General features: G+C 46.9%; 10 protein-coding genes across 10 annotated transcripts; 5 read left to right on the forward strand and 5 right to left on the reverse strand.

Moving 5' to 3' along the window:
• Positions 1-903: 903 nt before the first annotated feature.
• F4822DRAFT_384873 (uncharacterized protein) lies at positions 904-3,932 on the forward strand. The gene has a single exon (XM_051456569.1). It carries the CDS (start codon positions 1,245-1,247, stop codon positions 3,909-3,911), a length of 2,667 nt encoding a protein of 888 aa, XP_051319273.1. The 5' UTR covers positions 904-1,244; the 3' UTR covers positions 3,912-3,932.
• Positions 3,933-5,252: 1,320 nt separating this feature from the next.
• On the reverse strand, positions 5,253-9,258 carry F4822DRAFT_15137 (uncharacterized protein). Its single transcript, XM_051453013.1, has 5 exons — positions 8,247-9,258; positions 8,168-8,186; positions 6,933-8,118; positions 6,409-6,879; positions 5,253-6,348 (listed from the first exon to the last, which is right to left on the reverse strand). Exons 1-5 carry the CDS (start codon positions 8,864-8,866, stop codon positions 5,585-5,587), a joined length of 3,060 nt encoding a protein of 1,019 aa, XP_051319274.1. The 5' UTR covers positions 8,867-9,258; the 3' UTR covers positions 5,253-5,584.
• Positions 9,120-11,461, forward strand: F4822DRAFT_15199 (uncharacterized protein). The gene is made up of 4 exons (XM_051453020.1): positions 9,120-9,538; positions 9,595-10,124; positions 10,183-10,443; positions 10,499-11,461. The coding sequence occupies exons 1-4, from the start codon at positions 9,372-9,374 to the stop codon at positions 11,386-11,388; spliced, it is 1,848 nt and encodes a 615-aa protein (XP_051319275.1). The 5' UTR covers positions 9,120-9,371; the 3' UTR covers positions 11,389-11,461.
• Positions 11,462-11,533: 72 nt separating this feature from the next.
• On the reverse strand, positions 11,534-13,642 carry F4822DRAFT_423972 (heterokaryon incompatibility protein-domain-containing protein; the record flags this gene model as incomplete). The annotated part of the gene is made up of 4 exons (XM_051460068.1): positions 11,534-12,277; positions 12,364-12,740; positions 12,803-13,247; positions 13,298-13,642. 4 exons carry the CDS (start codon positions 13,640-13,642, stop codon positions 11,534-11,536), a joined length of 1,911 nt encoding a protein of 636 aa, XP_051319276.1.
• Positions 13,643-14,191: 549 nt separating this feature from the next.
• Positions 14,192-15,969, reverse strand: F4822DRAFT_423973 (cytochrome P450; the record flags this gene model as incomplete). The annotated part of the gene is made up of 5 exons (XM_051460069.1): positions 14,192-14,304; positions 14,358-14,639; positions 14,704-14,834; positions 14,887-15,749; positions 15,847-15,969. The coding sequence occupies 5 exons, from the start codon at positions 15,967-15,969 to the stop codon at positions 14,192-14,194; spliced, it is 1,512 nt and encodes a 503-aa protein (XP_051319277.1).
• A 1,547-nt stretch (positions 15,970-17,516) lies between these two features.
• Positions 17,517-20,202, forward strand: F4822DRAFT_439578 (TPR-like protein; the record flags this gene model as incomplete). Its single annotated transcript, XM_051462649.1, has 3 exons — positions 17,517-17,589; positions 17,653-18,669; positions 18,767-20,202. The coding sequence occupies 3 exons, from the start codon at positions 17,517-17,519 to the stop codon at positions 20,002-20,004; spliced, it is 2,328 nt and encodes a 775-aa protein (XP_051319278.1). The 3' UTR covers positions 20,005-20,202.
• Positions 20,203-20,366: 164 nt separating this feature from the next.
• F4822DRAFT_423975 (uncharacterized protein) lies at positions 20,367-21,486 on the reverse strand (the record flags this gene model as incomplete). The annotated part of the gene is made up of 3 exons (XM_051460070.1): positions 20,367-20,383; positions 20,442-21,132; positions 21,175-21,486. The coding sequence occupies 3 exons, from the start codon at positions 21,484-21,486 to the stop codon at positions 20,367-20,369; spliced, it is 1,020 nt and encodes a 339-aa protein (XP_051319279.1).
• Positions 21,487-21,692: 206 nt separating this feature from the next.
• Positions 21,693-23,252, reverse strand: F4822DRAFT_15304 (D-isomer specific 2-hydroxyacid dehydrogenase). The gene is made up of 4 exons (XM_051453041.1): positions 22,883-23,252; positions 22,704-22,833; positions 22,464-22,644; positions 21,693-22,414 (listed from the first exon to the last, which is right to left on the reverse strand). Exons 1-4 carry the CDS (start codon positions 23,125-23,127, stop codon positions 21,900-21,902), a joined length of 1,071 nt encoding a protein of 356 aa, XP_051319280.1. The 5' UTR covers positions 23,128-23,252; the 3' UTR covers positions 21,693-21,899.
• Positions 23,253-24,485: 1,233 nt separating this feature from the next.
• F4822DRAFT_423977 (major facilitator superfamily domain-containing protein) lies at positions 24,486-25,059 on the forward strand (the record flags this gene model as incomplete). The annotated part of the gene is made up of 2 exons (XM_051460071.1): positions 24,486-24,637; positions 24,714-25,059. The coding sequence occupies 2 exons, from the start codon at positions 24,486-24,488 to the stop codon at positions 25,057-25,059; spliced, it is 498 nt and encodes a 165-aa protein (XP_051319281.1).
• On the forward strand, positions 24,913-26,169 carry F4822DRAFT_15384 (major facilitator superfamily domain-containing protein). The gene is made up of 2 exons (XM_051453057.1): positions 24,913-25,372; positions 25,438-26,169. The coding sequence occupies exons 1-2, from the start codon at positions 25,117-25,119 to the stop codon at positions 26,019-26,021; spliced, it is 840 nt and encodes a 279-aa protein (XP_051319282.1). The 5' UTR covers positions 24,913-25,116; the 3' UTR covers positions 26,022-26,169.

A 26,169-nucleotide genomic window follows, 5' to 3' on the forward strand; every position in this document is an offset into this window, starting at 1 on the left:
GGTGCGGAGTACCGAGGCGGACCCGGAGGCGGACCCGATCCGGGAGAGGGATTGTGAATGTTCGGCGCCTGGGCAAAATAACATTCTACCGAACATCCGGTGACCATCTCTTGTATTTAAAGTACTATAACCATACTTTCTACATTCTTAGACTTTGGTATACATGTATTTCATATGGGTGCCCTCAAGTGCGTACACATGAGTACCGGTACCTGCTCATAGGATACTACGAATTCTAGTAAAGTTGGCCAGATCCTAGGCTTGTGAGAGGGTTGATTGATAAAGTAAAGAAAGAGGAAGGAGACTTATCCGATCCAACAATTAAAGATCTGATAATTATGTCGCCTAGATGCACATTAACGTAAATGGCACTTGATTGCTCTCGATACGTGTTCTAATTGGCTTAAGAACCCATGCATCACGGTTTGGTACATGAAGTCTGTCGCCTACCTTCTGTAAAGGGCAACAAAATTCGTAATGATACTGTAGATGCGGATACGGCAGTTTCTGAACTGACCCGATCGTGCGTGATTTTTGAGAATCTTTAGCAATTTTATATTCACATCTTTAGCGAGAGTTTCCATTTCTTACATTGCCGCGAATAGCAGCTTTTTGTTTCCTATAGCGTGTTTGATGTACTCTCGAAATGGTACGTTGTGTGACTTCCTAGGAAGTTGTAAGTGTTAAAATGGATTCAACTTTAGTCGAGCTGAGAGCTTTTTTTAAAACTTGACCATGGAAGGTACAAAGGTACGTCATTTTGAAATAGGCTGGCTTATCGATATCTTATCGGCAGTAAGTGCCACATTTAATCAGCCACACCTGCATTAACACTAGTGAACCTAGGAGTACCCATGTACCTGGGTAGGTTTAGAGGTCCTTTACACCTTTACAAGCTTCAATTCTTCATTCTTTTCTCAGCCTCACCTCCGAGCTGCAACCTTTCAAGAGCATCATTTTCTAAGCACTTCATTCTTTGCACAACCATTAACTTGCACATTAGGCGCAAGACGCGTCTCTTATTCTAATTATTATTCGCACATATTCTTTCAAAAGTTTATTTTGGACGATGATGCGTTTGTCTGGGGATGGTTTTTGAACATCTCCAAACGCGACTTTTTCGTCTTGATTGTCGCGATCTTTCGCCCTCTGCTTAATTCTACGCTTCACCTTCCTTCTTCCTCATCCTCTTCAGCTCCATCGCGATCGCTTACACATCGATACATCCAACGTATTTCATCAAGATGTCGTCCTCCCAGAATGGCCACGCGAATGGTGGCGCGAACAATGACCTGATCTTTGCGCCCGTTAGCAAACGATTTTCCGATATTCCCAGCGCTATCGATATCCCTGTCCAGGGCGACCAAGAAGATGAAGCTGTTGAAATTGACCTAGAGGACTTGGTCGACGATCCGACCGAGCTCTGTACCCTATTCGAGAACGAGCGAGCCGCGCGCACCTATTGGATGACGGTTTCTCTCGCGTACGCGAAACAGAAGAAGATCGACCATGCCATTGAGATGCTTAATCGCGGTGGTAATGCCATGCAAGATAACAATCCCAAAGAGAGGCTTAGTATCGTCACATGTCTATGTTGGATGTATCTCTGGAAGAGTCGTGAAGCTCCTCGCGTGGCACCTGATGGAGCTCTCTTATCCGAAGCCAAGACCAAAGATTACTATCTGCAATTAGCTACATCCTCCCTCAATGAGGCGTCACGTATAAACCCAGCGTTCCCGCCGCTGTTTCTTGCACGTGGAGTACTCCAGCTCCTGAAGGCTTCGCTACAGACACCATCTAAAGCGTCCGGAGCTGGTCATGTTGAGCAGGAAAAAGCTGATTTGCTGAAAAGTGCTTTGAAGTCTTTCGACCAAGCGAGCAAAGTTTCACAAACTAAGAATATGCTAGCATCACTTGGACGAGCAAGAGCACTTTTTGGTCTAGGCAACTACAAAGAGTCTCTGGAGGCATATCAAAGTGTTCTCAAAAGGATGCCAGATCTGGTAGACCCTGATCCTCGAATTGGAATTGGGATGTGCTTCTGGCAACTCAAACATAAGGAAGATGCAAAACAGGCTTGGGAGAGATGCTTAGAGATCAATCCGGAGTCGAAGATTGCCAACATTCTTCTTGGTCTATATTACGTGGACGCCAGCGGTCGGGTTCCCATCAACAGTCCTGAGTTTATTCGACTCTATAAAAAGGCAATGACTGAGTATACCCAGAAGTCATTCAAGCTTGACAAGCACCAGCCATTGACGTGTGCAACATTCGCTAGCTATTTCTTGTCTAGCAAGAATCTCGCGCACGTTGACTCCCTCGCTAATAAGGCCATTCAGTACACCGACGTCAACGCCATTGCTAGTGATGGATGGTATTTGCTTGCCCGGAAGGAACACTTTAGTGGCAATATCGAGACAGCTGCTGACTATTACCGTCGTGCGGATGAAGCTAGAGGTGGACTTGAAAGAGGATACCTCCCCGCAAAATTTGGTGTCGCTCAGCTGTCCGTTTTGAACAATGATCTAGGAGAGGCGAAGCTTCGTCTGGAGAAGATCATCCAATCGGTTAACAAGAATGAGCGAAATTACGAGGCTATGATTCTGCTAGGTACCTTATACGCTGAAGAAGTATTCGCCAATCAATATGCTGCTGCTAAAGAAGACAAGTCTGCGGAGATGCGTAAGGCTATAGAATACCTTGAGTATGTCCGCACGGCTTGGAAAGACCCCAAGAAAAATTTATCCCCAGATTCTGCGATCTTGCTTAATCTTGCTCGTCTTTACGAGAATGATCACCCAGACAAAGCTCTCGAATGCCTTCTACAGGTTGAGCAACTCGAGTTGGATCAAATTCCAGCCTCGGAACACCCGACCGACATCGAGGATGAGTCAGCTTTGCGTAACGCTCTTCGCAGGAATCTCCCCCCGCAGCTACTTAACAATATTGGATGCTTCTATTCTCAATCTGAGAAGCATGAGTTGGCAAGCGAAGTGTTCGAGGCTGCACTGGATTCGTGTGTACGAATCGGCGAAAAGGGCGAGGACGTAGATACAGACGACTTGATCACTACCATAAGTTTTAACCTTGGTAGAAGCTACGAGTCGAGAGGTCTCACGGATAAAGCGGTCGGTGTATATGAAGGGCTCTTGGCGCGCCACGATGATTACATCGATGCTAAGGCGCGACTAGCTTATATCAAATTGCGCAAATCCCCTAATAAGGAAGGCCCAGATGCTGTCGCACACTTACAACAAGAAAGCTCATCTGACCTCGAAGTTCGTGCCCTGTATGGTTGGTACCTAGGCCGGGTGAGTTCTCGAAAGAAGTCGGGTAATGTCAACGAGGACCCCGAATTGCGACATTACAAACATACCCTCCAGTACCACGACAAGCATGATCGTTACGCACTTGTCGGTATGGGTAATTTGTACATGATGGCCGCTCGTGAGATGCGCCGAGAAACTGAGCAAGACAAGCAAAAGCGATCTGCTGGGTACACCCGTGCCGTTGAGTTCTTCGATAAGGCGTTGCAACTCGACCCAAAGAATGCGCATGCCGCTCAAGGTATTGCCATTGCGCTCGTTGAGGACAAGAAAGACTATAAATCTGCGCTCCCCATATTCCTGAAGGTACGAGAAACCATTAAAGACGCCAATGTATACACCAATATCGGACATATATATGCAGAACTCCGTCAGTTTTCCAAGGCGATCGAGAGCTACGAGATTGCGTTGTCGAAGGAGGGGAAAGCGAATGATCCAAATATTCTAGCGTGTCTAGGTCGAACATGGTTGAACAGGGGTAGACATGAGCGCAATATAGATGCGTATAAGCATGCTTTGACTTTTGCGAAAAAGGTGAGATTACGGTACAATTCGCATTTTGCATGGACTGACAAGTTTTCATAGGCACTGGAAGCTTCATCAGATCAGATCCACTTTAAGTTTAATGTGGCGTTCGTTCAAATTCAACAGGTTCAGCACATTATGAATGTGCCTGAAACCCAGCGTTCGTTAGCTCAACTCGAGGAGGCTTCCGAGGGCCTTGAAGCAGCAATTGTTGCCCTAGATGAGATTGCTACTCATCCCCAGCCGCCATATCCAAAGGCTGATCTTGAACAGCGAGCAAACATGGCTCGCAATACACAACGAAAACAACTTGGTCGTCAAATCGAGAGTCAGAGAGAGTACGAAGAGAAAAATAAGGAGAAACTTGCAGCTGCGCTAGAACAACGACAGGCTGAACTGAAACGCCGAGAAGAGGAGCGCCAAAAGGCTATTGCACAAGAGCAAGAGAGACAAGAAAAGATCCGCAAGGAACGTGAAGAAATTCTAGCACGTGATAGAGAACTCGCTGAGCAACGGGCCGAAGAAGACAAGGCTCGTCAAGAGGCCGAAATGACCACAGATAGCGAGACGGGCCAGAAGGTCAAGCGAAAGCGGAAGACAAAACCTAGGTCGACCGGCGAGGGCAAGCCCAAGAGTCGTTCGAGAAAGAAGAAGTCCGATGCCGACGGTGATGAATCTGAATCTGAGGAGGAGCGTCAACCCAAGAAGAAGCGAAAGCTTACTAGCAAAAAGGAATCAAGCAAGTACAAGTCCGCCGAGATCGTCGTCGACAGCTCAGACGAAGAAGGGGATGATGCCTTGGACCGCGCTGAGCGGGCTATGGAGAACCACCGCTCTCCTGCTTCGGATGCAGATGATGCATCCAGAGCGGATGATAACGATGATAGAATGGAAGTAGATAATACAGCGGCACAAGATGACGATGAAGAAGAGGAAGAAGAGGTCGCGACTACTCGCGCGCCTACTAAACGCGCTCGTCGTGGTAGGGTCCTCGATGATAGTGACGAGGAAGACGAAGGTGATGGTGGAAATGGTGAGGGTGAACTAGCTGCAGCCGCGGATACTAGCATGGCGGATGCGGCGGATGAAGATGAAGATGAAGAGGATTAGGATTCTGTACATTACGAGAGCGGCGTACTTGGCTCCATTAAAATATCTTGGCCGCGTGTGCCTTGAGGTTATTGAATTACTTCCTTTAATACAGGATGACAAAATGAGTTTTAGATATCATAGATCGTTTGGGGTGTGATATGTTGAAAATACATTGCTGCTATGAATGCTGTGAATATAGCGTTCGTGTGTTGTACCTAGGTAGTTATAGTGGTAATTTTGGTGATAGGTGCTGGATTAGTGGTTTGATAGAAGTCCAGCCCGACTTTCTAGGGTCCTAATTAGGCTTGTCTGTTGCGCTATATTTACCACTTGGGCACCAACTACGGCGACTCCCGAGGGAGATGTGCGCTAAATTCTACCAGCCTTGGAAAGTTACAGGAATATTTAGCGCGTATGTCGTTGTGTTTATAGCACCTGAGAGGCTGAGGTAGCGCTAAATATGCACTAAATCATAGGTGTTGATAACCCCACCATTTTATTTTGTCTCTATTCCCGTCTTTGATCATCACTCTTCGCATATAACTTCACACGGTCGGGATTACTTAATTAATACCTGTTATCTCTAGAACTTCGTTAATCCAAAGTTGAGTCATAATTCGATCTAGCTAAGTAATTGTAACTTAGATATCGTCATCAGTATCGTCAGAACTGCTTTCATTAGCAGCTATGTCGCCATCAGACGAACTCGGATTATCTTCAGCTGTCGAATCGTCGGCTCGAGTAGCCGCTCGAGCGGATGAAGTAGCAACGGATTTCCCAGACTTCTTAGAGCTCTCCTTTCTCCCCGAGCTGTGTTTAAATGTATGAGATTTCCGCAAGGGGGGTTCTTCCTCCGATAACTCGCTGAAATCATCGTCTCGGATCTGATCCGCTTTTGCTATCTCGACATCGGGGTATCTATGAACGGCCTCCATGTATTTTTCGAAGTCTTGGGCGGTTTCGGCGATGACCTCCAGATTCTTCTTAGTTAACTGGATTATTCGCCACTTCTCCTTGCCAGAAGCTAATACTTTCGCCTCTGTAAGTCCCTTCTTTTGGATTTTACTGTTGCGCTCATATTGTCCGAGCGCGATGGCTGTCTGAAATGCATTTCGAATTTGACGACCGTTCCAAGTTGAGTCTTTCTTGTGATGCTTTTGGTAGTGTCTTTCTGCGAATTCCATCAATTCGCCTCGGTCGAATTGAATCTTTATATCTCGGAACTCGTTGTCCTTTTCGATGCGATCGAGGCATCCTTTCCAAATATCGAGTGTCTCGGGTAGCCTTACTTTCGGGTATCGAAGGGCAATGTGGACTCGAGATTTAAATGCTTCGTCGAGGACACCGACACGGTTCGTGGTTAGGAATAGGATGCCAGAGTAGTATTCGAGGATTCGGAGAAAGACTATAAGATCGGTTAGCGATTCTTAGATTCTTAATAAGGTGTGTTGGGATAAATACTTACTCGATACTAACGCATTACGTTGGGTATCCTTGAAGTCACGCCTCATGAGAAACACATCAGCTTCGTCGAGGAGCAGCACGCACTCCCACTTATCGGCTCGGCCTGTGTGTTTCTCTAATTTGCGTTCGATTTCCGCCGGGCTATCCCCGAGATCACCACATGTAATGGAATAGAGTGGCTTGCCTGTGTAACTAGCAATGGTTTCAGCTGTGCTAGTTTTACCTGTCCCTGGCGGTCCATGAAGCAGCACTGTTAAGCCTAGCCCTTTTCCGCGCACGAGATCGAGCTGGTTTAGGGGCTTAGTTTCTGCTGCGCCAACTTTTCCCCATTTGTTGGCATTGGAGGTATGGCTGTCCACGAGTGAAACGAGAAGTCGACGATATTTCGGCTTGATAATCAAGTCATGAAATCCACTATTACGAGCTTCGAAGCTCTTGTCAATATCTTCTACGAAATTAACCTCGAGACGGGCTTTCAAGTGAGTTAGTAGTGAAATCTACGTCATGGGGTATGAGAAGACGAACCCCATTTGCGAGACCTGAATACAAATGCGATGATTTGGTGGCACATCAATCTCAACTCCATTTTGTTCTGAGCAATTGCCTCGCGAGATTTTGGTTGTTGCTCTTCTGCATGAGAGGCGAGGAAGATATCACTCTTTCGTCTGTCGATCTCATGATCCAATGAGAATACTGAGAAGTTGTCGCGTCCTTCTTCCTCTTCGATCTCGGTAGGTTCTGGTGTTGTTCTGCGAAGGGTCCCCAACCTTGGTTCAAAAAAGTTTCTTTTGCGATAATATTCTTCGTAGTCCACATATATGTCACCCTGGAGACGTTCACGTCTAGAACGACCTTTGGAATCATAAGCGGATCCATCGTATTTCTGATGGCCGACACATTGTACGCATTTCAAGCCTCGCGCCTCAAGTCGTTGCAGAATGACATCCTGCTCGGGCAAAAAGCGTAGGGGTATTATTGGTAGATCCCTTATATTCTTTTCGCCAATGTACCATTGTATCCGCTTACAGCATTCGACGGCGCCAAGTTGCGTGCTGTCCATGACAATGTTGTAACAATCAATCGTGAAAGGCGTCCAGGTGCCGACTCCAATAGCCGTACCGCGTGGGTTCAGGTCCTGATCCTCTTCACTAAAGGCACCTTGTTCGCTAATTTCACTCTCATTTTGGTAGCGCAATCGGGCGTAGTACCTATGATTGTGAATGCCTGAGAAATTCCTTCTTAGGTCTTCCATCTCGCGTCGTGTTAGGTTTCTCATTCGCTGCTGACCGCCCGTCACTGCATAAGCTCTGTAGAGTTGCTCGAAACCGTGATCTTTCGAGTACAACAAATCTCCAGCGTTGAATAACTGCCATATATCTGCGAAGCCGATCCTCTCGATAGAACCGTCTTCTATCTTAGCTCGCAGTGCTAACGGGCGGCTTAACTCGGCCGAAATGAAGTCATGAAGGGCTTCAAGATGTGAGACTCGAAAGCGAAGGTCGATAAGTTTCTGAGCTCGCGAGAAAATTCTATTTACAGCGGGTTTCGGAACGCCCTCGGCATGGCCTTTTGCGCTGGGTTCATTTGGTATCGTCTCTGTTAGCTTTCCCTCGCTTGGCTCTGTATCCTCCTTTTCCGCCTCTAGTTGTAATAATTCATCCTTCAATGTAACCAATCGCTCTTTAATTCCCGGCCAAAATTGAACGAAGGCCTTCAATCGTTAGCAGTGGTAGAGGTAAAGAGAAATAAGGAATATATACCTTATAGGGTGGCTTTGTACTGTATCATATTAGCATATCCGCACCAGATGAGACCAATGCTCCCAAGAGATACACTCACAAAACGGGTTCAGAAGTTGTTGCGATGCTAGTTATACTTTCCAACTCAGATATCAGCCATGTTGACGAAATGGCAATCCTTTGAGGTTCCTCGAGATCCTTGGGAGAGTACGAATCGGTCGATTTCTGCGTTGTTGATGATGGCAACTTGCGATAATAGGCCCTGAGAACTACATTACGCGGAACGGAAACCGTTTTTAGATGCTTCCTCTTCGCCCACTCCGACATGGGGAGGCGAATGATTTCACCGAAGAACTTATCCTCCGGGGTAGGTTCTACGCCCACTTTACCTGGAAGTGCCGGGCGTGGAGCAAGTTTTACCAATTCATTCCTTGTCTTCAGGAGATTCCTTTGTATAATACCGATCATATCAGACAGTGCTTGGCTGGCTGGAGGATCCTCATCAGATGAGGAATCCGACTCCGGGGCGGACTGATTGCCGTCGGGTTCAACGGACTTTTTCTTCCCGCCATCTTCTCCGAGGGCCTCTTTCGATTCGGGCGGGATTTGGGGCTTTTTCTCTTCAGCGTTGACGGGCGCTGCCTCCGAAGCCGTCTCCTTTTCAACCCCTGATTCTTTCGGAGAAGTGGTTTCGCCGGATGGCGCCGAGGCATCCGTCATTTTTGCTGTGTGCACTGGCTGTTACAAATAATAAATTCAACGGGCTCAAGCTAGAAGAACGAAACGACGAGCCCATAGACGGAAATTGGCGCCCTCCAACCTTTAGGCAGACTATCGGCTCATCGACCTCCGCCTAAGGCCTGCTTCGCCCCCAAATCCTTCCACCACCAAAAAGACCACTAAGCCCGCGTGATTATTGGGTAATACCGTTCCACTTTCTAGCCGCTTACACCACCTCTCGTCAAAGTGCAAAATGTAACCCCAGGCGCAGAAGGGTTTGGTTATGTGCCTCAGGGCTGTACAACTCTAGCGGCCTCAGCATGCCTATCTGAGACTTGTCTAGGTAGAAAATGGGGAAACGTCCCACCCATTAGGCACGCTATATGCTTAGGCATATTCGACTTCCTGAACCAGGGTTCTGCTTCACTGCCTTCGCCTCTAAGTTGTCCATGGTGGATATTATGATTATTAAGACCTTTTCAAATAATTGTTCAAATGCGGTACGATGACCTTCGCATCTACCAGCGATCCTCATCCTGAAGTCCCCGAATTTGTTGTAATGACACTTGACGGGAGCCGACATCCAGCGTTGAATGGTGTAGCGGACTCTGGGGTTGTATACCATAGTGCTAGTAACCAATTGCAGAATGCACCAACTTACTCATCAGAGGAGTGAGCTACCCTTTCGCTATATTCGCTAATAAAACCCTCGACTCATCTGATAATAGATATAAGGAATTCTACGGCGAGTGTACAGCACCTGCTAATGAGTTAATCGCCACGGCGAATAAATTTCTCAAGAAGCAAAACCAGCCGTTAATAGAATCAGGGGATCTCACTAATTGGGAGGATGTCGAGAACTCGATGGTGTCAGCATGCAACACACTAGATGCATTATCAATCCAGGACCACAATACCAAAGGATTCACCGGGAAAATAAAGTCGGCTTTCCGTGCTGTGTGCCAGAGGGCGGAGGTTGGTTTGACTTTTGTGTCTATGGTTCCAGATGAAGTCCCTTGTGGTGCCGTACTTTGCGGGGGACTAAAGGCGGTATTCACAGCCTTACAACGGTCGCACGATTATCGCGAGGAAGTTTATAAAGCTATTGAGGACATCCCATATATCATGAAGGACCATGCGTTGCGAATACATATTCATATTCAGGATGAAGAATTGCATAGGCGGAATGCAGGTTTATATGTGGCCCTCTTCCGCTTGATACAACACATCCTCGTGTGGTTCATCAAGAACCGCGCCGGTAATTTAGGCTGTCCATCTAATTGAAATTCGAGTTCTCTGCTAATGGGTTATCCTAGTTACTGGCATAAAACTGCTCGTCAGCCCTCAAAGCTTCACAGAGACTCTGAAGGGCCGACTAGCCGATGTCAAGACGGCCGTTGGGCGATTCGAGGCACATGTACTGAAAATCCGGAACCAGCGCAGCGATAAGTCAATTGAAGAACAACACTGGATAGCCTACACAGTTGGGAAAACCCGCGAAGAAATCGCTTTAATTGGGGCCCGATGTCAAGCGCTCGAGAAGTTCGCCCAGTTTCTTCAGCCAATCCATGATGAAGGTGAGTAATCATCCGCGCAAAAAGAGGGAATAATCAATTGATAAATGTCGTGTAGCCATGCGAAAGGGTGCGCGAAAGCTGCATCGCTTAGAAATGGGCTCATATGGAAACGCGCCTAACGTTGAGTCGCTGCGCAAGGATTTGCTCTGCGAACTAGATTATGACGAATATCTCCTCTACGATGACTGCGAGGCCCTCCTAAGTGTCCGTAAGGGCCTGGGAAACAGGCTAGATGGAGAGCGGATCTTGGAATTCCAAAATCACCCTCAACTACAAGCGTGGATGTCTCTAGATAGTTCGTCCCTTTTACTTGTAGACGGTGGTTGTGAGGTATCGAGTAGTAGTGAGATATCATACGTCGCTGCTCAAGTTATGGAATATGGACTGCAACTTTCGAAGCAACCACAGAATTCAATCGACTCCGGCAGCACTGGTGTGACCATGATACCCCTTGCTTTCTTTTGCAGTCGACATCGGAATAGACGACGAGACATCTTTGGAACCCCTGAAGGGCTCGCCAAAGCGTTATTATCGCAATTGATTGACCAGGTCCGCGCGTTTGGCGCCAAGGAACTCCAAGCTTGTCGGAGGGATCTCAGCGCTGATGACATTGAAAGCCTCTGTAAGGAGTTCAGGAGGCTAATTAAAAAACTACCCGCTAGTGTTATTATTGTGCTTGTGGTTGAGGGTATCGATATACTCACGGGCGAGAAAACAAGGGATGCGCTAAGGTACGTCGTACGGTCGCTGATAGATACCCATGGTGGGAACTATGCCGCGACTCTAAAGTTCCTCTTCACATGTACGACCCTATCGGAGCGCGTGGGAGGTCTTTTCGACGAGGGGGATATTCTTCGTATTCCACGCTTGCTTCGCTCTCAAGGCTCGTATCGTAGCCTCATGTGGAAGGATTCGGAGAGTTTAGGGGCCCTCGGGGGTGCCTGAATGATTTGTCTCGTTACATGATGAATTATCTCCGAACATTCTCGTTATTCCTAGGTTGACAAACGATTTTAAGTCAGCGATGGTTGTATGAACCGGTATGTACCGGTATGTATTACGATGTAAAGCAACGTATAAAATTCGTACCTTAGAAACTCTGCTGCTCCCCAATCTCTATTGAAGCAGTGATCAGCTGTAACGTAGCAAAATCCAAGTCCACATATACTGCGCCGGGAACTTGGGAGCCTTTAGCGTAACGAGGTGATAGATGACCTAAGAGTCCTTCTACCGGCCGTGCATGTTGTTTTGACTCGATTTCATTGTCAGTGTGCCCCTCCACGACTTCAGCGACATCCGCCCTCCCGACAAGCATGAAGGACGTGTTCTGATCGTCATTGACATTAGCAAAGGGTCGCATAACGATTGCAGCATTGCAATCCCAGAATCTGACGATGACATCCCCCGGTTTAGTCGTTGGCGGGATAATCGCGATCTGATTTCCAGTACAGAGGCAGATTGTCGACCCAGTTGAGTGGTTCCGATCTTGTCCTCGCGCATCTTTCCATATCTTCGCGTACTCAGCAATGTACGCGGGGCTGGAGATCTGAGGCCTGCGGCCAGTAAGGCTCCAAGCTGTGACTTTGGGGTTGTCAATGTCGCGGATTCTCGCCATGTCCTGATCCGTGTACTCTAATATTTTGACCATATATTGTTCATTCGTTATTCGTAGCGCTTCTATGTTGGCCGAGTCGGCGTAATGGCTTTCTATGCAATCTAGCCATTCCTGTTCTGAATGATGGCTAACTATTAGAGAGGTGCACTCTGGATCTAACTCTAGCACTTCGCCGCTGAGGTAACCTATAGCCCGGATGACCGGTTCGGAGCTTAGGACCTGGGTTCTGTTAGTTAAGTTAAATCAACGGCATAGGATGTGATACTTCCCTTAGAGCTGTTATTGCCCCTTAACTCCTCTTCTACCTTCTGCCCAAGAGCTTTTTGAACCATTCCAGAGGCCCTTGCAACGTAGAGTTGCTTCTCCTTTCCGACGAGAATATCCCCGCCCGAGAACGAGGATGACCGTGTAACACTTAGGGTTTGTCTGGTACTTCCCCCTTGGGGTTTGAAGTATATATATTTTAAGACATCAACCCAAAGCTCATATAGCGAACGGGAATAATCGATTTTGAACATTCTTTTCCCCTTTGGCGCATCGGGGAGATCCTCATTTTGGAGATCCAGCGACTCAGTGTACTGCCCCATGGGATCTATGCCATCGGTACTTGAGTGTGGCTTGATATCATTCGCCAGTCCCACAAGGCCATAGATCTTGTCTCGTACCTCGCTACTTTTGGCCTCTAGGAAAATTTCTATTAGGTACTCGAGAGTCATCTTATTTTGTGCCTAGCTTCCCTTGTACTTAGAAGGTGGGCCATATTCTCCAGTCCAGTGCCAGATATATTGGGATGTCTCCAGTGGCGCAGATCTTCGCAAGACCATAATTTCGACCCATACGCGAAGTTAAGCCTCTGGGGTAGACATACTTCCTGCACTATCCATAGTCGTGTCCAATAAGTGCTCCGTGTGACACGAGCGAAAGTATTTTCGTCGGGCTCTGCAGAGTAGTCCATACTGGATGGATCGTCGACATATCCAGCTAGGTGTGTCGTTTGTCCAAACTTCCATTCTCTGTGCATGTATTGGAAACTAGTGTATTGGTCTTTGTACTCCTTGACGCCAAGCCATGCTACAACGGTGGTTGCTCGTTTGTAGATGAAAGACATCATGGAAACGTGCATATTCAGCTCCTCTGTGTTCCCTTGGTTGATGCAGATAGCGTCGATCCATAAAAGTAACGGATGTGTCTTAACGCAAGAGATAGGTTGTGTTTCACGGGGAACCGCCGGTTATTGACAATGATGAAGCCTGCTTCGTTACTCGCCGCCATCGCCGACGCCTCAGGCGCTTGTATCCCGTTATCATAGCCAATTGGAATCGTATCTGTGTAGCCACTCGGTGACTCACCTGCGGGTATTGGCGCAATAGGAAGCCTAACGTTGTCTGGATACGAATACCCCCAAGTATATGAGAGTGCCACATACTTCGGCTTCTCACTGAAGACAACCGGTGTGAGTGTCGATATAATCTCGTCATCAAAATCGCCAGGTTCCACAACTAGGACTCTTATGGCGTTCCCTGCTGGATGGAGGGGTGGGTAATGGAAACCCTCCGTCGAGGGTAGTCCGGGTTGATCTTCCATTGTGCGCGTTTTGTGGCGCACCAAGTGGTTCACCGGGTAGATATCTATATCCGCAAGTGAGAAAAAAAAGAAAAACCTTCAGGGGACCTGTATCCACCAACGGTCATAAGACGATTTATTCAGTAGCAGCTTGAAGGGTATTTATACTTGCTATGTTGGGGGTACACCAGGTCGATACTCCTTTTGTGGGACCTACGGGAGGCCTATGTTGATGCTATTGTTGGACTTCATCATGAGGCAAAATGAACACTCCAAGATCCATGCCACTATTTGGCGAGTTTGGATCGGCTAAGACAACTCGGGGCTTAAAATAGTCGCAAAATACAACGTCTGAATACAAACTTGAAATCAGACGCGTGTATGTAAAGGGGATCGGCCAGACGTTTAAAACTATCGTCTATGAGGCCAGCTCAATATATTGTACATCCCCATAAATACGAAGATGACATTGAAAATTGATATGAAAACACTACTTGGAACACTAGAGTCCCCGAATCAAGTTAACTGAACCTTGACGCCATCTAATGGAGACAATATGATTGTGAAGGTCTATTTTTCAGCACCAACAGGCTCATTAGGGGTTCCCGGTGGCAGTCGGACTTTTGGGAAGGCTTGGAGGAGCCGTACCATGGCGTAACTTGCCCCCATTAGTGCGAAATCTCCTATTGATGGTTAGAAGCCGTTTGAGTATTATGTGGGTTAGGTATTGACTTACTCCCAAGGCAGACTCTGGCTCCTCCATGAAAATCTAGAAAACCTGCGCCTGGTTTGACCTTCCTCATTAATTCACCATCCTCCCATCTTTGTGGATGGTAGAGACGCGAACCAACTCCATAGAGGGATTCACGGCGGTGTAGATGGTACGAAGACCATCCTACGCCAGAGTATTTTGAAATGAAGACCGGCGATTTACCATCCGATCCTCCTCCACGAGGAAGTACGGTATTCTTATTGGCGAATCGGAAGTTGAGAGCTAATTGCGGATATAATCTCAGGGCTGCAAGCTTGGTATTAGCAGTTGAGCATATAATAGACGATGTGGGTGGACTTTGGTAGCATACTCTCATTTAAGCAACATCGGAGGAAGGGCAATCTTTGGATTTGCTCTCGAGTAATCTGTGTGTCAAGTGGGACGACGGAGATTTCTCGTTGGAGTCTTTCAAGAATATCTGGGTTGCGAACCAAATGGAAACTCGAGCCAATGTTAGGTATAGAAAATAGTAAGTGGTGTGGCTATAACCTACAAGGTCCAGCTCAATAAGGCAGCCATCGAGTCGCGGCCAGCCATGAGGATATGAAGCAATTGGTCCCTGACGAGTTTTTCGTCTCCCATTTCTCTCCATAGGTCGATAATGAAAGAATACTTCTCAAAAGCCTTCTCCTCTCCAACTTCGTCCTTATACTTCAATGCTCTATCGGCGAAGAATGTCGCCCATTTTCGAACAACCCTATAGGCCTTCTTGAACCTCGTAGGATTATATAATGGAGCGAAGTCAGCTAACCTGACCCGTATTCCAACCCCCAATGTAGCGTAGTCGAAGTTATCACGCAAAGCATCTCGACTTTCTTTTGGTAGACTGCTGTGGGGTTCGCCGAAAAGGAGTTCGGTCGTAGTGTCGAGGGTGAATTCTAAGAAGAACGGCTGAAGGTCTATGACTTCTGCTTGGCCTGCTGCATCGTTTAATTTCGATGTGAGACCTTCGATGTATGGGGTGAAAACTTGAAGGGTTTGCTTCTGAACTCGGGCGAATTGACGTCGGATTGGATCACGGGAGCGCTTCCATGGACCCCCGTCTTGTGAAAATATCCCTTCACCAAGAAACGGAAGCGTAGCTACACGACGATTACCCAAACCGTAATCCTCGAATCGTGTGGAGAGTATTGTTTCGATGTTCTCGGGATCTGTGGTAATGTAGCCAGTTACCCCCCACAGCTCCAGTCTGATTGTGTCTGCAATGGTGATATAATCGGTTAGGGCTTCAAGGGTGTGGCCACTGAAAAGTGCGTCGAATTGAACTTTAAGGAGGTCTAGGGCTAACGGCCATTTGTACGGCACTCTAGGTAGTACGGGTTCGCAATTGTATTGTTTTGTGAGCACGAGCTCTTGCTATATTAAAGAAGGCAATATTTGTTAGCTGGTATAATTTGACCTTAAGCTATAGTCACTCATATACCCTTTTCTGACTTCTTCTGTTGGAACATACATAGGCCAATACTGTGAATAACAAGCCCACGAGTACCGGGCGTAGATTGAAGGTGGAATTGCCATGGATACTAGAAACATTTTGTGTGGGCAAGGAGTTTGAGTTGGAAGTGGTGGATGGCATATTATCAATTCGGCCCACGAATAGGGACAAAGCAACTCAACCATGGAACATATTCAGAGGCTAAATCAAACCTCCAGATAGCGTCGTCGCCAGAAGCTCGTTATGAATTTTTAGAAACCATTTCAGTTGAATATGTGGGTGCAAGCCTCAGCACTCAGAGGTACAGGGGAACATATCCAATAAGCACCTCCGGTATACTTAATGCGGAATCTTACTGCTGCATGGCATGCACACCGGTAGCAAAAAAATACAGGCTTCACCGGTTTGATAGTGGCTGGCTCACCAAGCGCTACACTTGCTTTTGCAGCAGCTCTGTAAGATTACAAAACTAGGTAGTATTGCCTGAGCGAGCGCCACCAAAAGTCCGTTGACCCACCACCCCTCAAATCAGAGCAGCTCCCTAACCCCCAACAGACAAGATAATTAGGATGGTCAACTTTGTGGTAAGCGGACGAACGCCGAAGATACCCAGGCACCTAATTAGAAGTGGAATTATCTATTCTGAGGGCGGCAAGATACAGGTATGGTATTGAAACTGGGATGCTGCAATGACCCGTGCCGGGAGGTGGTGGCTGGGTGCATGCAGCTGAACTGCCCCCCAGTCATGCAACAGATCTCCGATCTGTCCCTAACCTGTTGGTTGTTTGGGCGGCTGGGTAACGATGGATCTTACGTACCTAAATTAAGTCAATCAATGGCCGTTCTACCTAGGTGGGCTCTGGATGCTATAACGATTGATTATTCGAGCGTATCCAGGTGGTTATGATCGTGTAGCTAAGAAGATTTGCGATACGTACGAATCAACAACTGATCTTGGCACGGCAGATTTATTGGTACATCTCAAGAGTGTTCAGGGCTCTATTAAACAGCTCAGCGTACTGAACCCCGAGCCGGAAGGTGTAGATCTACTTGAACAGATCTAGGACCCTATCGTAGCAATACAATCGATTGATAATCTGGCTACAAATGAGCGGAGACACCCTTCACTACGGTTCAGTTCTCCATCGCCGGCTGATCGTGTTCATCTGGAAACCATATGCCGCAGCACATTTAAAGTAACGCGAGAATTCATTACGTTAGTCGAGCCTTTAAACTCAAAGGTGAAAGATATCGCCAACAAAAGAGATAAGAGGGTAACAGAGAAAAGGCTTACAAACTATACATGGTATGGGGAAACGTGTTGTGCATTGAGGCTCTACGCAGAAATTCTCGGAATCCTATTCTCTTCGATATCCTATCTTTGCCACAAACAGATCACTAGCGAAGATGGCGGCTTATCAACAAAAGCTTCTAAATCTGCTTCTGAACTTCGGGTCCAAGTCACTTCAGTCGAGCCAAAATTACATAGCACTGATAAGACTGTAACTAAAGAGGTGTGTATAAACTTGATAAATATCTCCTCTTCTTCAACTAAGAGAATGTATTAGCTACGGTCGGCCGTGGACGTCGCAAAGGGGATATTATTACAAGTATCCTTACCTTCGATCAACGTACACTTCGACATCACCAGATCTCCAACGACCCATTACACAGAGAGAGAGAAGCAAATGGCCAAATTAACGTCTGCATTTGCTGAAACTCACCATACTAGGCAGAAGAGGTTTGTTGTTTATGGCCTAGGTGGATCAGGGAAGACTGAACTTGCCCTAAAATATGCCGATGACAACAAAGAGAACTTCTGAGCCGTTTTCTTCGTCGACGCGAGTTCCCGCGAAAATGCATCAGCAAGTTATTGTGAGATCGCGAAGACTGGGGGCAATGAACCTAACGAAAAGGCTGCCAAAAACTGGCTTGCCACGCGTCAGGCTCCATGGCTTTTGATCATTGACAATGCAGACGATAACGAGGTTCCGCTTGATGAAATACTCCCCACAGGAAACACTGGATGTGTCCTAATTACATCTCGGAATCCTGCACACAAATCCTACGACACCGTCGGTGAGAAATATTTGGAGTTATTCCAAATGGACACGGAGGAAGCAAACGAGCTCATCCTTAGAACGGCCGAGGAACCAGCCCCATGGGCAGTATCGCTAATGAACATCGCCCGCGATATCTGCAAGGCTCTTGGATTCTTTCCATTAGCTTTAGTCTACGCCGGGAAGACTATTTCTCATAAAATTTGTTCTTGGAGCGAATATCTTGATTTCTATGACCATCATGTGCGTCGGATTCAGCGAGGACACCAACTACAACGCAACAGGAGTTCTTCCGGAGATAAACCCCGGGCCCAAAAACATGATGACTACATGAACGTATTTTCTACTTACGAGATAATATATCGATCCCTTGAATCGTCTAAAACCGAGACATTCCAAGATGCGGTCGAATTACTCCAGCTATTTTCCTACTTCCATCACCAAAATATTCGGATAAATATATTAATTTCCGCGGCTATCAACCCAATAAAGGAGAAACATGCACAAGAAGAAAAGGTAAAGTCAGAGGAGCAAATCCGAAAGAGGATGCCGAATTTTGCAAGAAAAAAGACCTGGTCTACATGGCTGCGAGAGTTATTAATTCAAGTTTCCAGAAGTTTAAACAGCCCACCCGCACTCCCAGCAGCCTTGAAGAACATCAACAGTCTCAACGCATCTAAATACGAGAATGAAGTAAAAGATCGTCTTCGCCTTGCTTTGCATGCTTTGACCGAGAAGTCGCTCATAATGAGGAAGAAAGGGGACAAGGAACAATTCTCCAGTATGTGATTCTGAAAGTTACCCCGCCCCCTATTTGACCCTTGACATATGTAGCCCGGGCCAACTAGAGAATCCAGTCTAACTGATCATTATTATAGTGCATCCAGTCGTCCATAAGTGGATAAGAGAACGACCTGAAATGGCTACGTCTGAACAAGCACTCTGGTGTCAAGTCGCATCGACAGTCTTAGCGAGAAGTATTCTCTTTCCGCCCTTAGGGGACACGGAGACGGAGCGGGGCATGCGACGAGAGCTTTTACCGCATATCATTCACGTTCGTGGCTGTCAAGGAGATATCAAAGAACGACTGGAAGAAAATAGGAGGACTAGGAAGTACTCAGCTTGGCCTGCAATCTCTACGGGATTTGGGAGACTCGAAGCACTTGAATCAGCTCGTTTTGGTCAAGTATATTCGGAATGCGGCCTTTTTCAGGAAGCTTTACGGCTACAGAATAAGGTACGCGACTTCGCCATCCGAATGTTAGGCGAAGGCCACCCAATCTCAATTAAAATCACCCTCCTTCTTGCAGGCACACTTTACGAACTCGCCCGAGCATCAGAATCAACGAGATTGCAACGGCGGATATACGATGTCTGTACAGAGTCGCTAGGCCAGTATGACCCTCTAACGCTGAAGGTAACGGATATGCTAGCTTCGAGCCTTTGTTTCATGGGCCAATTCAGCGCGTCCCTTTCTCTCCACCAAAAGGCAGTAGATGGTTTAACGAAAATCTATGGTGAGCAACACATAGAAACACTTAAGGCTATCCACAATGCATCTCGCGTTCACCTTCGATATATGGACTTCGAGAAGTCTTCCGAACTTAATCATACAGCTTGGGAAGGGATGAAAAAGCAGTTGGGCGAGACGCATCCCGAGACGCTCATCTGCCTCGAAGATTTAGCTATGAGCCGTATCCGTTTGGGGGAAAGGTACCTAACAGAGTGCCATGATATGATGACATTCGTTTGCGAGCAGAGAAAAGAAGCTCTGGGTAAAGAACAGCCATATACACTACTTGCCATCTGCAATTTAGGCCGTGTAAAATCCGCAATGGGACAGCATAGAGAAGCAGCGGATGACATGAAAAAAGCAGTCATTGTCGCAGAACGAAACCTCGGCGAGAATCATTTCGGGGTTCTCGCGGGAAAAACTCACTATGCCCAGGTGCTAGTCCATCTTAAGTGCTACAAAGAGGCCGAGGAGATTTTCTACACGATTACTCGCAAGCCGCAGTATCAAAAGTCAACTGACGATGAAGGCGGGGAACACCTAGATCGACTCATTGCCCTATGGTATTTAACAGGGTGTCTGGAGAAACAGGGAAAGTTTTAAGAGGCATTGAAAACTTGTGAAGAGGTGATGCGATCTTTGAATGAAATAGGGGTAAAGGATTGGGTACGAAACATAAGCTTGCTACGATGGTGCAGGAAGAGCTCGCGAAGATTAAGGAGCTAATACAGGGCGAAAAGAAGTTAGCACCATCCGACCCAAGCGTCCCTGCAGAGCTCTGAATAACGATGCGATATTATTCATTGAATACATGCTCTAGCAGGCGACTCGGATTTAATAGCGGAGATACTATGGGCTAAAATCCGAATACCTCCGGAATCGATGTAATCATTGAACAACCAAGCCCCTCTTCCTCACAATAACGAGCGTCAAGATACCTCGCTGAATCTATTTCGATCCAGAAATCACTCCCTGTTGAATACTAATTTCCGTGAGAAGTCACATTCGCGAAAACGGGTCTTCAAACAGATGGAACTCACCTCGTGGGGCTACTGCCGCAGCGTACATCACAATCGCTGTTTCCGACCTGTCTTTTCCTACTGCCCATACGTCGGCTTTCTTCTCCCAGAACGTGACTAACTTGTCGGCAACTAATGATGTCCAGAACGACGTCTTGCTACACTTGAGCCCAATGCTCATCGCGAAACTTGAAATCGCCGTGTGCTTCGTCGTGTCCAAATCCAGAGAACCATCTTTCCCTTCGGGGAGGCATCCTTCGAAGATGCTCAACGCATCCTGGACCAATTGTTTTTCCATAACGCCGTCAGGGTTGAAATGTGATATCCACAAGGCGAACCCAGCGTCGAGGGGGTCTTCTAAATGCAACAGGTGTTCTTTGCTTTGTAATGACCCGGTAGTTCGGTAGACGAGGTTCAAAAGACGGGACTGCTTATGATTTAATAGTTCCGCGGAGAATAGCAGTATTTTAGTAACGACCCCAATATAGTAAGTGCCCATCAGGCCGATATCGTGGCCTTTATCAATAATGCTCTGTAGGTCGTCTTCCGGGGATTTATGAGGGGACTTGCGAGGAGATTTACCACCAATTCGAGCAATCCCACGGTGTTCAGCATCGGAGAACAAGTCATTAGCAACTTGTACAGCCAAGTCGAGCCAATCAGCATTATCCGTCGCCAAACTCAAGCGGCCTAGAGCGAATATCCATATCACCTAGGGCCAGATAGTCACGCTGCCTATATCGCCGCTTCTTACACCACCAGATAATTTTAGCCCCTTGACGGCTGAGGAATCGGCTAGGATCAAGTGGGTTAAAGTTGCTAAGGTAGTGGCGAGCGATAGATAGTCCTTTGAATGGGTCTCGGCGTACATGGATAGAAAGTTGATTATCGCCACTCCATCTGTCAAAAGATGGCGTTTCCACGGAGTTGATAGAGGAGGCGGAGTCCATATAATTACGTCCAACCCCAACACTTCTTTGAAACGATAGACTTCATCCATCGCATTTTCGCAAAGTTGCAGACCCGCGTTTCCGGATTTCACCACCGGCGTTGATTCCTGACTCATTTTGTGAATAGGGTTGAGGTTTCGATTAGACGGCCTGATAATATTTTATTTGGAAACTTGAATGAATGTCGAAGGATTACTATTCAATCAATACTTCTGTATTCGGAATGCTTCGGGGGATTATTTAAGGATTAAGTTCAGTTAAGTGAGCGTGGTAAGAATTAGATACAGACGCTGAATAATTATTTAAGCTTATTCTGATGGGATCAAATTATAGTTTCAGGGGCAGCGTGTTCCTCTCAATACCTAGGTACACTCAGGGGTAAAGTAGAGTAAGAGCCAATACCTTAGGTACGTGTAAGGAGGTACCTAGGTGTCTCAGAAGCGTCGATCTACAGGTCATTGAAGGCGCCTACTAAGTATCCATATGTACCAGGTAACAGAATCTATGAATTGTATTCGTGCAGTCGTTTTCACGATTCGAAATTATCATAATTTCCCAAAACCAAGTTCTTAATATGCTCTTTAACCATTGACTTCATCGTCAATACAGTCTTCGTCGAGAAGTAACCTACATGCGGCGAGAGAGTAAGATTGAGGTCTTTGGTATCATCAGCTAGAAAAGCGCTGTCCTCCTCGGTACAGGCGGGCTCTCGGTCATATACGTCCACCGCGACGCCGGAAATGCGCTTCTCCCGCAGAGCCCGTATCACCGCGGGGTTGTTCATAATGCCCCCACGAGACAGATTGATGATGACGGCTTCTGGCTTCATAGCGCTAAGCTCGGGCGTGTCGATCATATTGCGCGATTCCTCTTTGAATGTGCAGCAAATGAAGAGCACGGTAGCTGATTCAATGACTTCTTCGAACGGGACACGGGAGCGGGTATAATCCCTATGAGAAGGTTCCGAGGGTTGGATACCCTTTTTTCGCTCAGCCACGAGCACCTCCATTCCTAATGCCTTACAAAAGACATCGAGGCGCTTGCCTAACAGATGGTTAATTAAGGCAAGCAAATCATGATCAATTGTACGTACCAATATTGCCGAAGCCAATAATACCAGCCACTTCTTGCTCAAGGGAGCATGGCGCATGCCCATTTGCGGTCTGCATTTTGAATGCGATGCTATTATGCCTTTTCCACGAATTTTTGCCATCCTCACCCACAGTCCGCAGCTCATTTTGAAGCAGGACGGTTTTTCGCCTAGCCGCAAAATACTCGAATCCGAGTTAATAAAAACAATAATGTTAAGGCTTTGGAGTTCTTCGTAACTCACCAAACTCAATGCGTGCTCTGCAACTGCGGGAGAAGTTGATCCGGCGCATTTCGCTACGTGGATACCACGACGGCGGCACTCTTCTATATCAATATGATTTGTGCCAGCTGTGGGCGTAATCACGCATTTCCTTATTAGTCAATGAGAGTTCTGACAGTGTTCGATCTGCGTCAACATACAGGTAAGGCGCTTCACCCAGACTCTCAGCTGTGATGAATGCCTGAGGTGCGATGACGATACTAGCACACTGGATGCGCTCGCGCACCTCATCCGCTTTGGTGATGCTAAAATACGAGATGAGTTCGTGTGAGTGTGGTGCTGTGTCAACTTCCCCAAGCACTAGATGCGTTTCCTCAAGCATTACAATGACTTCGTGAGTTGACGAAGGCATTCGCTTCGGCGCCTTTAACGTATTCGTAGCCATTGCGTCTTATAATTTCTTGAAAATTGCAATGTCCGATAGCGTTGATGGGGGGTTAGACTTATTGCCTTTAATACAAAGAACACGGAACGAACGGGACTCGGTCAAGCGCCTCATGCAAGGGATTCACACCGTAGAAATAGGCACTTGATATATACGTGTAAAAAGAGTAACATGAATATGAAACTTCAATCAACCAACATAACGATTATTCTCCATATTTCTTGAGGTTTACCTACCTAGGTAAGTCAATTATGATGAGCCATGCCGACGAACCCGGCCAGAGGCCTGATGGCTCCACCCGGCTCCATTATAATCCCCTGCATTCGTCCCAGTCCACCAGAAATTTGCGAAGAGAATCTTCAAAATGGGAAGAGTATGGTGTGGATATGAAGTTGTCATTTCTAAGTGTGCTACTCGTGAAATATCTGATGCAGCAAGTTAGAGAAGTACCTATGTATCTTTGGATGTCTTACATCACCCCTCTCCCATCGTAAATACGGCCCTTCTAAGCTATCTCCTATCTTTACGGCGAGCTGTACATACCTAGGTACCTACGCAACTGGGGGGAAAGGTACTTGTAATATGGTACCCCTTGTTTGTTCGTACCGGAGCTCGGAGCCGAAGCGACATCGGGATGGTTTTGATAAGGTACCTTACATGTTCCTTAGGTACCGGTATACAATAAAATGACGACGATAATATCAAACTACCTACTTGATTACTTAGGTAATTTACCTGGTATGGCAATCGAAGTTAAATCGCTTCGTTATAATGTCGTCTTATAATCTATCACGCTGGTATTCGCCATTCACAATACTAGCACTTGGTCCCGGATGGCTTCTTTTTCAAAAGCGGCCCCACTTCTATCAGCTCAGCCAGTTCCTCAGTCAGCTCACCTACTTAGCTATTTGATCAAGATACCAACTTCTCCCTATTGCCTTGAACTCATGTCTCATCCAGGTTGGTGCTACCGCTTATACGAGATATTGTACTCGACGTGTGAGAAGCCGGTAAGAGTTTATCGTTGGCTCGTTCACCCACGCCAAGGATGCCCCTATCGCGCACCTTCGTGAGGGTGAACGAGCACCACGGAGAAAAAAATTACAGTCTTCAGAGATCCATGTTTGCCTAATGAAGAATTAGCGTAGGTTCTTAAACAAAAGAAAATGGTTGCCAAAGGGATGGCGACATCCTCGGCAATGTTCAACCCTTGATTCGTTAGTTGGGAAATAATGCCTTTTACACAATTATAGCGGCGGAAGATACACATTTCATTCAAGCTTTTCTCCCCCATCTCGGTTTATCTCGCTTCCTGATGCTCTCATAGTTTAGGAGCATCCATTTTCGAAATATTAAAAATGCCTAATCCCAAGGAAGTGAATGCCGTCGACATGGCTCAGAATAAACCCTCTTTGAGTCCGATTCTCGGCTCGGATATGCCCCCCCAAGTCGATGAAAACAGGCTCACCCGCAAAATTGACTTGCACGTAGTGCCGATTCTATTCGCCGTGTACATCGTAGCATTTCTTGACCGGCAAGCTGTCCCTTTCTTTGCTCGATGCCTCTATTCTAACTCTTGATTGTAGTGTAAACATCTCCAACGCACTCACGTTAGGTTTACCTGAGGAGCTCGGTCTTAAGGGTGAACAGCCAAACATTGCCCTTACGATATTCTTTATACCATATATTATCTTTGAAATCCCCTCAAACATTTTCATGAAGAGGCTGAGCCCTCATATCTGGCTTTCGGGTTCAATCTTGTGTTTCGGAGTTATCATGATAGGGCAAGGCTTTGTGAAGAGTTACCGTGGATTACTTGCCGCCCGATTCTTCCTAGGGCTCGCGGAGGCCGGCATCTTTCCAGGTAGTTTCTACTTGATTAGTTTTTGGTATAAGAAAGAGGAGGCTCAAAAACGATTCACTGTGTACTAGTCAACTACCATCTTTGCCGGGGCTTTCGGAGGTTTGCTCGCTAGTACCATAGCTAACATGGAAGGCATCCGAGGCCTTAGCAGCTGGAGGTGGGTCTTCATCCTGGAGGGTATCGCAACCGTCTTGATTGGCATTGCGTCTTTTCTCTGTATTACAGACTTCCCGCAGCAAGCAAAATGGCTGTCTAGAGAGGAAAGAGAGTTTCTGTTGAAGACAAGAGCCGACGAATCTCCGATAACTCCGATTACCACCGAAGATATACTTGCATTTTTCACGAAACCGGAGCACTGGTTCGGTGCCCTCATGTACTTCTGTAAGCCTGCCTAAATCCCGTCTAAGCACCCGGTCCTAACTCGTATTGCTACTAACACTGTGCAGCTCTGCTGGTTCTCGCTTATTCCATCGTATACTTTCTTCCCACCATTGTCCAAGCTCTTGGCTACTCAACTGTACAAACTCAATTACACTCAGTTCCCCCATTCGCCGCGGCTTTCGGGTTTGCCGTGGTAGTAGCGTACATGTCTGATAAATGTCGGATGCGTTCGCCCTTCATCTTTTTCGGTCTCGCGCTACTCATCACTGGTCTTGCTATTCTGATCTGCGTGCGCGGCGCGGCGCATTTCTCGGTTGAGTACGCAGCACTTTGCCTTATAGCTATGGGCTCCTTTGGAGTCGGCGGGAACATCGTTTGTTGGTATATCATGAACCTACGGGGACATGTAAAGCGAAGTATTGGGTCGGCGTGGATGATTGGGTTTGGGAATATCGGTGGGGTGATCTCCACATTTCTATTCGTGAAGAAAGATACGCCATACTACCATTCCGGATACTCTGTTTGCCTTGCTATGGCTGCTCTCTGCGTATTCTCGTGTGCTGGGTACGGTCTACTCGTAAGAAAAGAAATTGCCAAGGATAAGAAGCTTGCGGGAGGGGACTTGGTAAAAGAGCCACTATACCTCTAACTACTTCTATGTAGGAGGTACCTAGGTGGTTGTAAATCGCTGCGGATTTTGGAAGCGCAAACCGTAACTTGGGGGGGCGATTCGCCAACCTCTCTGATATATCAAAATCTTCTTACGTACCTAGGTACCTAGGTACACACGCTGACAC

This window comes from Hypoxylon trugodes, assembly GCF_022578975.1.
Source record: "Hypoxylon trugodes strain CBS 135444 unplaced genomic scaffold F4822scaffold_1, whole genome shotgun sequence".
Taxonomy (NCBI): Eukaryota; Fungi; Ascomycota; class Sordariomycetes; order Xylariales; family Hypoxylaceae; genus Hypoxylon; species Hypoxylon trugodes.

Excerpts from the sequence above, each read along its gene's own strand:
- F4822DRAFT_15137 (XM_051453013.1), bottom strand. The coding sequence starts at position 8,866 with ATGACGGATGCCTCGGCGCCATCCGGCGAAACCACTTCTCCGAAAGAA. Across the intron at positions 6,880-6,932 it reads ATTCAGGTCTCGCAAATGGG|CCCGTCTCGAGGTTAATTTC; the intron begins GTTCGTCTTCTC and ends CTCACTTGAAAG. Across the intron at positions 6,349-6,408 it reads ACGTAATGCGTTAGTATCGA|TCTTTCTCCGAATCCTCGAA; the intron begins GTAAGTATTTAT and ends CCGATCTTATAG.
- F4822DRAFT_15199 (XM_051453020.1), top strand. The coding sequence starts at position 9,372 with ATGACCTTCGCATCTACCAGCGATCCTCATCCTGAAGTCCCCGAATTT. Across the intron at positions 9,539-9,594 it reads CCAACTTACTCATCAGAGGA|ATATAAGGAATTCTACGGCG; the intron begins GTGAGCTACCCT and ends ATCTGATAATAG. Across the intron at positions 10,125-10,182 it reads GTTCATCAAGAACCGCGCCG|TTACTGGCATAAAACTGCTC; the intron begins GTAATTTAGGCT and ends GGGTTATCCTAG.
- F4822DRAFT_384873 (XM_051456569.1), top strand. The coding sequence starts at position 1,245 with ATGTCGTCCTCCCAGAATGGCCACGCGAATGGTGGCGCGAACAATGAC.
- F4822DRAFT_15304 (XM_051453041.1), bottom strand. The coding sequence starts at position 23,127 with ATGGCTACGAATACGTTAAAGGCGCCGAAGCGAATGCCTTCGTCAACT. Across the intron at positions 22,834-22,882 it reads CTGGGTGAAGCGCCTTACCT|GAAATGCGTGATTACGCCCA; the intron begins GTATGTTGACGC and ends TTGACTAATAAG. Across the intron at positions 22,415-22,463 it reads TATTGGCTTCGGCAATATTG|GCAAGCGCCTCGATGTCTTT; the intron begins GTACGTACAATT and ends ACCATCTGTTAG.
- F4822DRAFT_15384 (XM_051453057.1), top strand. The coding sequence starts at position 25,117 with ATGGAAGGCATCCGAGGCCTTAGCAGCTGGAGGTGGGTCTTCATCCTG. Across the intron at positions 25,373-25,437 it reads CGGTGCCCTCATGTACTTCT|CTCTGCTGGTTCTCGCTTAT; the intron begins GTAAGCCTGCCT and ends AACACTGTGCAG.